The following is a 14,683-nucleotide window of genomic DNA, read 5'->3' on the forward strand; positions in this document are numbered from 1 at the left end:
ATTTTTTAAGATTACCAATCCAGGCAAGAGAATGGGTTTCTCTAAAGCACTTTGTTTTCCCTCTTCTTTGGCTTCACTGAAGGCAGAGACGTGCTGGAGGCACCCACACTCTTTTATGTAAATCTACTGCTGTTTATCAATCAGAGCTACAGTCAGCTCATCAAGGCACTTTGCGACCTTTGTAATCTGCAGTTGCTGGTGAATCTTTTCCCTTCCAGCATATAATTGATGTGTCCCTATTTTATTAGAGATTTAGTAAGATATTTTTCTCAAGCATTCAAGTGCTTTTTGCTAAAAAGAATAATTATAGTACTTATGCTAAGGAAGGCTGGGAGGTGGAAAAAAAAGAAGTATGAAACCTTGTTTGGAAATGAGGTAATAGTAACAATACAATTTCCATGAAGTTGGGAACTTGACCAAAACAACTTAAGTCCAGTTTTTTTTTGGAAGATGTGAACATTTTTTGAAAGAAAAAGTTGAAAGAATTGAGAATATCACAATAATGCTGATTTAAAACAGAGGAATCGGCTCACTCACACTAGAGTAAATCAATAGTGGTTCTGTGGAAGGAAATATCGTTCTGGCAGTAGAAAGACAAATATGAATAGGAAGAGAACAACCAACTTAGAATCTTATCCTTTGGGAGGCTCAATGCATGTGTCAAGCCTGACATTTCTTGATTGTTTTCTGTGTTGGAAATGACAAAAGCTATATGCCTCCATTGTTTGTTTTTTTCTCTTGAGTGTCGTCTTGGTATGAATTACGTTGATGCATAGATTCTGCTTGTACTAGAAGTCACAGCATGTTGCAGGACATTCTGATGACTTCTTATGAGCTCTGCAGAAAGAAAGGAGCCTGCAGAGGCATGGCATTTCATCAGTACTTCTCTTAACAAAACTTTTGATAGGCCAAACATAAACAAGAAGCCGTTTCTTTCAAGAGCCATTTGAAATTGAGTTTATGCATGTTACACCAGTAGCATTCTGGCTTGTGTATTGGAACTAGACCATTGAAGACACCTGATTTTATTAGATCCTCTTGTATAACATTTATATTTCTGTGGGCTTTAAAGGAGATAGGTACAGATGACTTTCTGAATTGGATTAGACTATTGATTGATGAAGTCAGATATCTTGCTTCCTACAATGGCTGTAACCTAATACTTCAGTACTTCACAGCTGCAAATAATAGCTATTCAGCTGTGGCCAATGGTAAAATATTGAAGACAGAAAGTAAGTTGTGCCTGCTCCTATCACAGTATCAAGATTTTAAATGGTCTGTCCATATTCACTGACCATTGGCTAACATTGCCTTAAAAATGTAGCTCCAAATGTTTCCATAATTGTACTTTTTAAAATAACATAATTATATTTTGTAGACAATATTTATTTATTTATTTTTGTAAAAGCACAGTAATATCTATTGAGTTTGAACTGCAGGTTAGAAAAATGGAAATTATTTCCTCCCTCTCCCTTACATAATCAAGATAATGAGATATTAACCAAGTGTATCTCAAAAATGAGAAGAAGAAACTGCGGCTTGCTGTGCCAAGTGGAAATATTTCAGGTAGTAAATTTTATTCTGTTGCAAATCTGTCAGCTTGAGCCCTCAGCCACCAGCTATAGATTTAATCAATGATTGGAGTTGGATGAATAATTTAGTTTGATTTGTTTTCTTCCAGCTTGTGAAGTCAATGCTAAGGTTTTCAACTTCTTCATGTATTTATCCACACCACTCCTGAATCCTTTTATAGCTGTGCTTCTCTCCTTTCAGATAATGGTTCCAATAATATGATCAGGTCCTGCCTAAATAGAAGCAAATCAGGAAGGCTGTGCAAGGGCAAACCTGCAAAATTCTGCCTTGACATTTCAGTCTCTGGCTTAGGTGGTTACACAGGTTATGTTCTAACAAGGCTGATGTGAATTGCATAGTTCCCATGGACTTTGAAAAGAACATGGTTTCTGGTTCCAGTTCTTGCTTTTGAGAGTGTAAAATTCAGACTTGTTCATGAAGTTCTGAAATGTTTTCCATGTCTGTCTCTACCCCTTGTTTCTTGCCAGTTAAATGACAAAGAATTCTAAGCTGACTAATGTTGCATTATAATTATTTGTATGAATGTTTATTCAAACCTTTTAATATCAACTTTATCATAAAACTTCAGGTTGGTCTAGTTGAAATGTAACTTTAGTATAAGAAAGATGTCAGTTTAGGCTTTCCATTTTTGAATAACTGTATAATATTTTGAATAACATTCTTGAATAACAGTAACAGTTAATTGACATCTTCCACTTGAAAACATGACATGATTACTTAGTGCAAGAGAAACTTGGTGAAAAATGCTGTGACTATTGTGGTGGGGAGGGTCATCCATTTGGAAGTTTATCGTGTCTTTGACTTTTCTATAGTAGTCCTGTCTCTAGGCTATAGGACCATCCTATGTTTGATGATCTTCGTATTTTCAGCTTATGCTTTCAGGTTCTGTCAGACTCAATTGTTTTACGGGTTAATGTGCCTTGTGCCTTTCATTCCCTATTAGACGTCAGTAAAAGCCAAGGGGCAATATTCAATACAATCTATTTTTGAAAGCTGAACAATATTTCCTTTTTTTTTTTTTTTTTTTTTTTTTTTCGTTTCCTTAATGTTTCCTTAATAACTTTAATGAAGCTGTTTCTAGGTACCTTCCGTCCAGATCCTAGTCTTCTCAGTGAACACATTTAGCTACTGACATCAAGGAAACAAAATTATACATTTTAAAAACAATCAAACTGTGACAGTTAATGGCATTGTGATGAAACAGGCATAAAGTGAGCATTATGTGGGCAGCAGAAGGCTGATGATCTTAATTATTCATTTTCATGCTTTTAGGTGCTTGGATTTTTAATGTAATGTAATAGGTACCATTTTATTGCATTGTTACATTTAGTGCCTTGAAGTTGATTTTGGAATATGTGTGATAATTTGGCTGTTTGTTTTGGTAATCTGGCAATATTTGGATGAAATGCAGGAACAGTTTGTAAAGTGAGGTGCACAGGAGGGTCAGAGGGATGCAATTTGCACACCAGTAGAAGGTGCAGCCACCTTAATTTAAAAAAGGCTCTGTCATAGAAAACAGGCAGGAAAGCTTCTCCTGTTTTGCTGCCCTGCATTTAGTTTGTTTCTCCAAGTTGTTGTGGTCCACTTAGTAAAGATGGAGTCATTTCTTATATTCATCCTTACCTGTATATCTTCCTTCCTGTTCAATGGGACTGTTGCTGCCCTTGAAATATATGTTTATGTGGCACAGGAGTAAGAGAACACTCCTATATCTTTATAAAATCTTTTCTGGACTGTGGAGCTAGCATGTTAGATGGGGATGTGGGGACAGGATCTATTTTTCGTCTGACTCTTCTATCACATGGTACACTGGAGAAGAATCAAGTCTCTTTCTCCTCCAGCAAACCAGTCCTCGTCTCATTGTATAAAGAAATTCATGCTTCGAACAATCTGTTTGCTGAAAGCAAATTACACTAAGATCCAGTTGCTTATAAGTCTGCGGAAGAATTATACATTTCACAACAACTTTGAAAAACCTTGTCCTTTTGAGTATTTTGGGTACAGAATTATTCAGATTCACATTTGAGCAGTGATTCTCTTCTCTTTGCAAGGAAATGATTGGAATTGCTTCAGTTTAGCCCTGTCTTCAGGGCAAAGATTATAATAAGTTTTGGATTATGGTCTGAAAATATATAATGCCTGCTGTTTAACTGCAATGGAGAACATTTGTTTTTCATGGATACTGAATGCTAGCATGGATTGTACTTCTCAGTTCTTATTTATCTTTCAGACCATTAAATCCGACATTCAGCTCTGTGGGAAATAGATGCCATTTTGTTGCACATGCTTATGAAGTCATTAGAAAGGCCAAGGTACATCAGTAATAGCCATCTATTAATGTAATTATTATATTTAGTAATAGGCAGCTTGCTTGCAGGCTTGGATTTTCTTTGTGCTGTCAATGGAAGAACTACTAATTCCAGTCTTTCCAAAAGGACAACAGAGCTTTTAACTCCCTTCAGATGTAGACAGCCAGAGATGTCCAGACCATCCACCCCCTCTGCAGTACTCTGCCCAGCAGCACTGGGAGCAAAAAGTAGATGTTAGATCGATGTTTGCTTCAGCCCATTCACACACTGATGTCTCATGAATAAGATTTCTTACCCCTCTATAATTCCAATGTAAATTTTGAACCTTCTGGCAGAGATACTGAGTGAGTGCTGGGATTGTGAGCAATTTAGGAAGCTAGCCTTGCTCCAGAGATGCTACCTGGTTGGCAGTCAGACTCCTCAGAAGGGCTCATTATCATTCCCTAATGTCATATTCCCATCATAAAGCAAAACAGCTTAATCTAATGCAAACAACATGTGCAAGATATTTGACGGTCTGGTTTCACCTATTTGAAATATAAATATTTAAATACTAACTTATGGAATATTGTTTTTCCTAACACGCAGCTCTGTGTTTTTTCTGAGATGCAGCAGCTAGCCATCTGCCTCAAGTATACAAAGGCACCCATGTTTTCTATAACTCAAGTGTGCTCTCATGTAATGGGGAAAAAAAAAAGTTCTAGTTGCTTTCTGAAAAGTGACAGTAAATAATTCTATTTTCATGCTAGGGATATTGAATTAGGCTGTCTCTTTTGAGTGATACAGTCTTACAGTCTCCAAATTGATCCTGTCTCTACAGATCTATTGAGCACAGTGAGTTGCTGCTGACCTAGCTGCAGGCAGTGTCCATCCCATTCCCAGTGATCCATGAGGAAAATAATCCAGCTCCTATAATCCTTCGTTAGCTAGGCAGAATTTGGCAGCTTGCAGACATATGAGAGTAGATTAGCTACTTCAGAAAGGACTGTTTCAGTGTTCTTTGGAGTAGGATGATCTTATAAAAAAGAATAAATGCAGCCAGTAGCTGAAAGCCTGACTAAAACAGGTTGGAATGGAATCATTTGTCTCAAATTTCTCCCTTTTATTTCTCCCTCTTATCCAAATTAGCAGCTGTTTTCATGAGCACTTGTTCCTTCTCTTATCTCAGAGGTTATTTCTGAGATCAATAGGATAGCATTCAAAATGAGAATGCATTTCACAGAAACACAAGTTGCTGTCATAATACCATCCTTCTCCCTAAAATCCAGTGCATCTTTATGCCATACTGTTCCTGTAAAATGGCTGAAACTGCTCCCTTTTTCCTTTCTAGATCTCTTAGGGCCATAACATATAATCCATTTTAACACCAACTTTGTGACTGCCAGTCTTGCTACCTCACAGCCATGTGGATTTTCCATGGCAACATGGGGTGTCTTGCCCTTGGGGGGAACTCCAACTCAGTGAGGTAAAACTGCAACTATGTTAATTGAGTAGTCTACTTTATTACCTTATGCTTCTGAGTCATCTGTTGTTCTCTCCTTCTCTTGTGAAGTAATGATCTGTGCTTCCCTTTGTTTTTCACTTAATTCTGAAGTATTAATAGAGTTTTTTCTTGACTTTTTTTTTTTTAATTTTGCTTTTCAAACTCATTTTACTTCATAGTCTTTCTGACTGTGTTACTGCATTCCCATGCCATTTCTTTATATTCACCCTTTTGTCCTTTTATGATTCCTTATCTTAAATGCTAATAAAGAAAATCTTATTTAAAAGTAGATACAAATTATTTGATTTCTTTTCTAACTTTTATAGCAACTACATAATTTTTTGTATTCTTAGACATCAAAATAGTCACACGATGCCTAAATTAATTTTGGTCTTGTAAATTCTTGTCACAGTGTAAAGGATTTTCTTTTTTACTTTGAGTTTGTCACCATCTATTTTCAATGCAGCTGTGGTTATGTGTCAGTATAGTATGATGTTCCTACTGTGCAACAATACCTCCTGTGTCTACACTGGTACGTGAACATCTATGCCTCTACAAACAGCCTTGCATCTAATATCCACAACTCAGTTTCTGTGACTGTTTTTCCCTGTGTCTTAGATGAAACTCATCAACTCAGTTAGTTTCATTGTACCTGGTGTCAGTGGTGCCACTGTTGTGATTATGCCTGTGATTTTGTTGAATATAAGGTACGTATGTACAAATGCCTGCCTTCCAACAGTATCAGTAAGTGAGCCTTTCCTAAGTCTTTGCATGACTTCTCTGTAACAGATGTGTAATCCAAGGACTTAAGGTCAGACAAGTTTGACTCCTGTTTCTTCCAGGTTTGGCACAGTTAAGGTACCTTATTGGAATCTGTAGAAAGTAATCAGTCTAATTACTTCACTCTTTCTTTCACCTGTGCACTTTTTCATTAAACTTATAGCTGGTATGAATATATAAAACATAACATCTTCTCAGGGAAGAGGAGTTGCTGACTTTATCTAAATAAGGAGGGCATTTAGTGTTTAAGGCTTGCTTGCTCAGATGGTGAATAACTTGCCTCTGCAATTCCTGTATTAGCATGTTTACAGTTTACCTGTAGGATAAGAGACCTGAGAACCAGGAGCTGAGAGGTAGCGAACAGCATTTTCCTGAGTGCTGGTTCACTGGGAACCAATGTGTGAGCACTCCTTGCTATTTCAGGATGAAGTCAGAGAGTGCAGCTGAAGTCAACTCCAGCATAGTCCAAAACTCACCTGTTTGACTTTGTGGTGAAGCTGCTGAGAACTGATTGCTGTTTTACTTCATCTCACACAGATTAGAGTGCTCACATGATGCAAAATGAAACATGAAGTGAGCAGCTTTGCCTTGCCCATTTTCTCACTAGGAACTGAGGCCAGCTACTCCAGCTGAGGAAGTAAAAGTATGTCTTTAGCTCGGCATTTATAGTAACTGATCCAGTGCTGAATGTCCTGTGATATGCAGAGGGACAAACAAGTGCTTCCTGCTCCCCTTTTTCATCAGCTTTCCATGCCTTAGGTGTGAGACAAGCACCTGAACTTTGTTGAACTCTGTAAACAGGAAAGGCTTTTATTGCTGCCTTCTGAGAAGGCAATCTGAGTAATTTGTTTTATTTGTTACACAGCGTCAACAAGTTTATATCTGATCGTGCAAGACCAAAAAGACATTTGAAACCTTGGATGTTTTCTCAAGTAGCACAGTAACAACATTCTCTGATACATTGGGGAAAATACTTCTGAGTCTGCACTTAGATTAGGCACACGCATATTTCTACTGTGGTCAAATGCATAGATTGCTATGCACATGCACAGTATTTGAAAGAGATGTTCTGCTTGTGGTAAACAATACTAGTTAGCTGTAAATTTTGTTCTAACATTCAATCAAAAAGATAAACTTGGAATTGACTGCTTTGACTGAAAAGGGGAAAAGGTAAATCTATTCTGAAGGTCTCAAAGTATTTTTGAACTCTGTTAAAATAAATGCATTCACAACTGCAAATCCCAATCAACACAGAGAATTAAAGCCACAACAGAGATAAATGGTCAAAACATGGGGGGGAAGCCCTTGGCACTTCTTAAAGCAGAAAAACTTTGCAGAATTGATTACAGCTTTTTTTTTTTTTTTCTTCTTTTTTCTTTTCTTTATTTTTTTTCTTCTACAATCTAAAGTTATCCTATCTAACACTGTTTTCTGATGTGAGTGTATTCTACAGCTGAGGCTGAGGAAACCTTGAAAAACACTCTTGGTAACAGGAGAAAAGAGGGTAAAGAAAAGAGAAACAGGAAATAAACAGAGGATGGAATGGAAATTGATGTAACACCTACTAACCATAATACTTATTCAATTTCTAGGAAATTCAAGTGACCACAGGTTGCAGATGGAGACACAACAGAGTTATGGCTGTGTAGTCTTAGACCACTAGTGAGATCTGCACTATTTTATGAAAGTAAAGAGATTTTCATCTACCCTAATCCTCTGGAGATAACCCAGCAGAATTACCATTCCTGTAAGTATTTTAAGGAAACATGCTAATTTGTCTCTGATTTATGGAGCCTGAATCTCTCCCATCATGGATTTACACTATAAAATCTTTATTATCCACAACAGATTCATCTTGAGGGAATTTGTTTCATACATTACTAATTATCATCAGTACCAAGTGCAGGTACACTGGATTTATATAGAGCTGTGGCAATTGCTCACAGAAACAAGTTACACAATGTACAGAAAGGAGAACAGGCATATTGTGTGCTTGTGTAATAATCAAATGATCAAAAAATGGCCTAAATAGAGAGAATTGATCATCTGAAAGTGTTTTTGTAGATGTGAAAACCAGGAAAATGCTTTTGTATGTGAAAAAATAAAGAGTAAAGCCAAGCAATCAAAACAGAATTAGAGCAGAAATGCATGCCATGAGGAATCTCTTGATAATTCATGCTTTTAGATCACAGTGTTGGGCTTGCTTTGACTGTCTTTGATGCTACTTATAATTCCAGGAACTTATTTTTAGACCCAAAATTATTGAGACTTGGTTTTCTGTGAGATAGGTTTGTTGGTTCATAGGTGATAACATTTGAATGTTTTCTTGGAGTTACTGAAGGCTGTATTAAAAGGCTTATATTTCTTCAGATTAAACAGCAGTAGAGGAGCACGGTTTATCTGAATAGTTACTGTAAGTTGTTACGTACAGAGAAACTGGGATCTTGTACAGAAAATTCACAACATAGAAAACATTTTCTGAAGAGCTGCTTACACTAGTGACTTATCAGCAAATAATACGTAGCTAAATCTTGCTGCAAGTCAGGTTTTCCTACATGTTCACCACAGTTGTTCTCATGCTTAGCTATCAAGCTCCCGTAAGTGTTTTTAAAGTTAATAGAAAAGATTATTATAATCTTATTTTGTTTGGTCAGTGTCAATAGTGATTCACATTTCCAGCTCTTCATTGCAAACAAACAAAAGATCAAGGGGGAAAAAAAATGGTGTTCTAAAATGTTTGCCTGACTTTAAACAGCAGGGTTTTAAGCAAAATGTTTAATATTTTACAGCTCCTGGTAGAAAATTGTGAGAGCTTGGTATGTGAAACTACTGAGGTATCTCTTGCAGGGGCTAAAATATGGCATATTCATATTAAGTATTTCTATAAGAATCTGAAGAGACGACATCATATAACTGGCCATGAGGACTGTAATTGCTTTAATGCTATCATGTATGGGTCAGTTTTCAGAGTCCAAGCAAGATCACCAACCTGTGAAATTCATGAAGAATCTTCCTGTTTAACTGAATGTGAATGAGACTGAGTCCCCTGTAAGTACTCTCTCTTCAGAAACTATATAAATATATATAGTATATATTTTAAATATATATATATATTTAAGTATATATATATATATATATATTTAAAATCTCTGATTTCTAGAGTATGAATATCTGTGCTATCTACATTTTTGGAAGGATTTACAGAATGTGTAAACAGCGTGCCTTATACCATTATCTTCTGAACTTGACAAATCAACATGCAACTGAAACTAGGGACCTGAATACCTCAGGGTCGTTTTTCCTGATCTCAAATTGAGACTTGCATGACATGGAAAGGTAGAACAAGTAGAAGAGATACAAAATTAAAAATAAATAAATAAATACAGAAAACAAAATCAACTCTGCTGTAGACTGCTATTCCCTTCTTTGTCCTAATCAATAACTGTTGATACAGTTGAGAGAAGATGCTTGAGAGCCTGCTGCCAGAACTTGTAGCAGTGCAACTCTTCCTTCTTTGAAGAACTGCACATTTTGATCTATTCATTTATAGTAAAGAAGTGGTGATCTTTTAAAGCCTCTGGAATATGTGAGATGGAGTTATTCAGTTTATTAGGGAACTCTGGGTAATTTTGGTGTTTCCTAACTTTTTCAATCAGCTGTCATTTGTAAAGTACTTTGAAGATATGAAGCATGTTGTAAATGCCATATATCATAATTAGTAACTTACTGATTTCCTTTTATGTATGCATTGAGTATTTCGGGCAGGAAATAAGGAAAAAGCATTCATGTGAATCAGAAGAAGGTATGTTGTGATGTGATGACTTCTTCAGAAGATTACTTAAAGAGAACCATGAAGGAGATGCTTAATCTAAGAATGAAAGCATGGTGACTTCTGAATATTACATCACCAAATGAGGAACCCACAAGCAAGACATAATTTCTACTGTAAGTACTGATACCATACACAACTATTTAATTTAGTTGAACTTTACTATTTGTAATCAGTTTCCATGGCTTGAGGTGAGAAGGAAATAATTAAATTAACTGATTAATTACATTGGAGAAAGGCCTCAGTGGCATATGCATCAGTTATAAATAATGGTATCTTATTTTAGTTCTTTTGAAATACTGTTATTTTATTTTATTTTTTTCATACTAAGGTCTGATTAGGCACAAAGTTGTGTATGAGTTGATGAACAGTATTATTTAGGAAAATTTGTCAGTTATTCTGTAGACTAGTACTGAGAATGCTTCTTTGGCAAGCTAGACATCTCCTTTGATATGATCACAAATTTGACTGTAATACTGTACATATTTATTTTCTTATAAAAATGTGATGGTTAAGTTGGAGCATGGAAATTAGGAAAATGTTGAGTAGATGGGTATTTATCCAGACAATCACTTAAATCATACTTTATTAGTGTAAGTTGTCCTGCTGTAGATAATACATCCATTTTTTCCTGGGGAATTATCAGCAGGTATAAAGTATTTCTGGTATTTGTAATGGCTATCATGTTTGAAAGGTAAGGAAAAGAAGTAGAAGGCTGTTGTGGAATTGGCAGTAATTGTTCAACCAGCTGTTTACTTTACTAGTATTTTTGCACTGCCTGTATCATGCAGCTGCCAGACTGATGATGGTTTATTCCTGTGATCTCCATTCCATTATTCCATTGGTCTTCAAACTTTATAATTTTCTAGGTTAGATCAGGAGGCATGTTAATAAATATATCCAGGTGAAAGGACTTAGTTTGTAGAACTATTTAAACATATTTATATTTAGTGTATGCACTTGTATGGTATACTTGTATTTGTCAGAATTCTACCGTGATCAACATTTTAAATTTGGAAATATACCATGTACAGACCATGGGAGAGCTGAAAATTGGGCAAGATAATTAAATAGGAATTGAAGACGTTTGAGTGGGAAAAAAAAAAGATGGATTTTATTTCCTAATAACTGTAAGATATGAGGCCTAAAAAACTTCTAAGCAGTACTGACAAAGCCTGTTTGAGAAGTAGAGGCATCGCATTGAGATTAAATAGTTTATTAATGCTCTCCTTTTATTTTAGTATGATTGATTATCACAGATAAAATACATAGTAGTTTAATTTCCTCATATGAATAACCCCTTCCCATCTTTATTACTATGCAATCAAAGAGAGGATTTGCTTCCTCCATCTACTTCTGGAAGAGAAGGACATTGCTCAGTGCTGGCAGGCCAATTCTTACAGCATTCAGCATGCTATAATACAGAGATCTTCAGTATAATGTGGTGATCCACAATATAACATGAAGACAAATACTTATTTGGCATCCTTCCACTGTTTTATTTATTACATCTGTATTTTTCAGTTGTGGGGAGAAACAAGTATGTGATCTAAAGTAGTCAAGGCCACTTTTTAGCAATTTTATGTTTTGACACAATAATTACTACATGGAACATTAGAGCAAATACATAAAATCGTGTGTGCATCATTTTTGACTTACTCAAAGTGAGCACATCTTTCTTACAGAGGTCAGAGAAGCCTGGGAGAGAGATGTTCTTACTTGTGTCTTTGCCAGTAAAGCTAAAAAGCAGGTTTAAAAGATGTAGTATACTGTAATCAAGGATTCTGCAGTAGGCTAGCACAAGTTTGATTTCTTTTACTTTTTTTCTGCCTTGTCTCTTCTTTCATGTTCCCACGAGTTTGGGTCAGGATCCAGAAATTTCTTTACTAACAGTTCACAATTCTGCCTTTTTTATGTAAATAAAATTTGTTATGCTGTAGCTATGTGTAGAGTAGCTCAAAATACATCTTAGTGAGAGCTTTCCCCCTTTGCAGGGCACTTAATTTCTCTTGCTCCATACTCTATGTGTAAAATAGTTATGGAGACAATATACCCTTGTATTTGCTTTTTGCCTCCTTTATCTAACTGGACTGAATAGTTCCCACTCTAGGAATTGTTTCTTGTGTACTTCAGTATATAAAACAAAAGGGTGGGGAGAGGCTCTGGGAAGGTACTAACCTTTCCCAACCGTGTTCTCTTGTTCAGTCTCAGACATGATCAGTATATTCTCAGCTATATGAAAAGTTTGGTTGGATAGCTTGTAGGGTCAGGAAGTTTAGCAGACCAAGATCTCTGTCAGGGTGGTAGAAGAGACAATGCAGAAGTCATATTTCAGGAGGCTGAGGTTTTGATTTCAGTTTTCCTGATACTGGACTGCAGTTTTTTGGGGGTGCCTTTCTACTCCCAGACCTTCTTGTAAGACAGAGGATGGCTGGGATTAGAGCTTTCTGCAACAAACTTTTTATCTTGCCCTTACTGAGTTAGGTCAAGCTGACTTCAGCACATCTCTGCAGCTTTCTATTCCCCTGTTCTTCAAAGAGATCAAGTCCTTTCTGTGCTTTGACTATAGCAACTGCATGCACTTCACTAGAAGTAAAAGACAGACAACTGTGACATAGTTATAGATCAGTGCTTTAATCCTTCTGCTGAAATGCAGGTAATTTGCAGAGAAAAATCTTTATATTTATTTTCCTGTTCCTCTCTGAAACATTAGTAATATTAGCCTACAGACAGGACAGCTGTCTTCGATTCTTGAAATAAATCCATTGCACTGCAAGGATATTTAATTAATTAATTAATCAATACTTAATTTTAATTTTAAAAAGTCTGTTCTGTGTTTTGAAACAGTGAGAAGGATTTTAAAAATTGCTATTTGAAATGTCTTCCACATTCTGCAAGTCTGCCCTCTCAGATCTATGAGACATGCTGTTCTTAGGTGTAAAAATGAAATTCCTTTGATTGTCCATAATGTGTTAAGGAGAAATCTTTTTTAACTACTGTGTTTATTTCAGAAAAAAACATGAAATTGAAAACAAAGCTCAGGATGCACAGACCCACACAAGGCAACGTAAAACAATAAAATGCCAACCAGTGAATTTGTAGCATCAAATTTTGCTGAGTTTGTGTTAAAAGTAAATAGAATCAGGATGCTGTTTTAAGGAATGAACTGAATTTCACCACTCCATTATATCTACAATGTAGTAACTGATGTCTAATATAAAGGCATTTTCTCCCCTGCTCGGTGATGCTTAATAAATACTGAGCTGCATGGAGTATCTCCTTTCTCTTAAATTTAGACAAAATTTGCAGAGCTTCATTTTCTACCCAGATGAACAGTCTTCTTGTAACAGATAACTGCACGTGTGGCCCACAGCTGCGAAGTAACACTCTGAGGCAGTGTTCTAGGCTTAACCTTGGAGCCACATCTTTGGTTCTGGCTTATGGAATGGATTTGCAAACAAAGAGCAAAGACAAAAAGTCAGCTTAGAAATGTGTTGTTTGTGTGGAGTTTTGTACAAGTGTGAACATGGGTCTGGTAGCACTTGGTAGAGGTTGCTTGTGCTCTGCCTCTTCTGGGAAAATGGGTATATTTCAAAGAAACTGGTGATTTTAAGCAATTTACTTGATATGTTTGTAGATCCATGATGGCGCTTTTTCTGTGAGCAACAACAGCAAAACCCCATGCCTGCATGTGTTCAAATTTAATTATCATAAAGAATGGTAGGTAGATTTCATTACTTCAGGATATTTCTTCTCAGGATTAATAGCCAAAAGAATTGTGATTCTTAATTAAATGTATGGCAGTGAAGTTTTAGCCTTCAAAAGTGCCAACTTTGAATTTTGGGCCAAATTAAAGGCTACTTAACATCATCTGAAGGATCTTCAGAGAGACTAATAAAATCCCATATTAGTCAACTATGTTAGATGAAAAACGCCTGTTCCTGGTTACATAATCGAAGCTATTGCTTTATCTTGATTTTGAGTCTGCACATAATTATTTAAACCTCTTCCCTTTCCCAGACTTGAAAGTCCAAAATGTATCTTAATATCTCAGGTTGGATATTAGGTATATCTGCTCTCAGAAAGAGTGGTAAGGCATTGGAACCAGGAGATGGTGAAGTCACCATCCCTGGAGGTGTTCAAGAAATGTGTAGATGAGGCACTGAGAGACATGGTTAGCAGGCACGGTGGTGATGGGTTGATGGTTGGAAGTGATGATCTTAGTGGTCTGTTCCAACCTCGATGACTTTGTGATTTTAATAACTCTAATATAGATCTGAATGTGTCTTTTTTGTCCAAGTGTCTTGGACTCTTGGCAAGTTAGAATAGTTATTTAAAAGCTTCATTGTGAAATCAAGTGATTCAAAATATATAATTAGGAAACTATTTTGTTTACTTAAAGATCAGGATTAAAATTATAATATAAATGCTTTTTACCAACAATGTGGAGTGGTAAAAGAAACCCAGAGAAGAATAACATCTTTTTCATGAAACTGATTAGTAGTTTGAGAAGTCATTCCAGTACAACAACACAGTGGACACAGATAGGCCAGATGAAAAGCAACTTAAAAACAAGTATCAGGATGATTTGAGATTATAAGTATACTAGTATCCATACATAAAATCAGTAAGATTATATATATATATATATATATATATATATATATATATATATATATATATATATAT

At 35.9% G+C, this 14,683-nt stretch overlaps 1 protein-coding gene across 2 annotated transcripts in view; it reads left to right on the forward strand.

The window, feature by feature from the left end:
* KCNK2 (potassium two pore domain channel subfamily K member 2) overlaps positions 1-14,683 on the forward strand; it is a 120,572-nt gene that overhangs the window by 15,680 nt on the left and 90,209 nt on the right. The window contains exons 2-5 of one of the 2 annotated variants that reach the window (XM_072333264.1): positions 5,233-5,367; positions 7,758-7,912; positions 9,127-9,213; positions 9,919-10,110. In XM_072333264.1, coding sequence (XP_072189365.1) covers positions 10,077-10,110 — 34 coding nt within the window. In that variant the 5' untranslated portion in view covers positions 5,233-5,367; positions 7,758-7,912; positions 9,127-9,213; positions 9,919-10,076. The remainder of the gene's footprint in view (positions 1-5,232; positions 5,368-7,757; positions 7,913-9,126; positions 9,214-9,918; positions 10,111-14,683) is intronic. The other variant, XM_072333263.1, reaches the window with a different exon arrangement.

Source organism: Excalfactoria chinensis, chromosome 3 (assembly GCF_039878825.1).
Source record: "Excalfactoria chinensis isolate bCotChi1 chromosome 3, bCotChi1.hap2, whole genome shotgun sequence".
In the NCBI taxonomy this organism is placed as follows: domain Eukaryota; kingdom Metazoa; phylum Chordata; class Aves; order Galliformes; family Phasianidae; genus Excalfactoria; species Excalfactoria chinensis.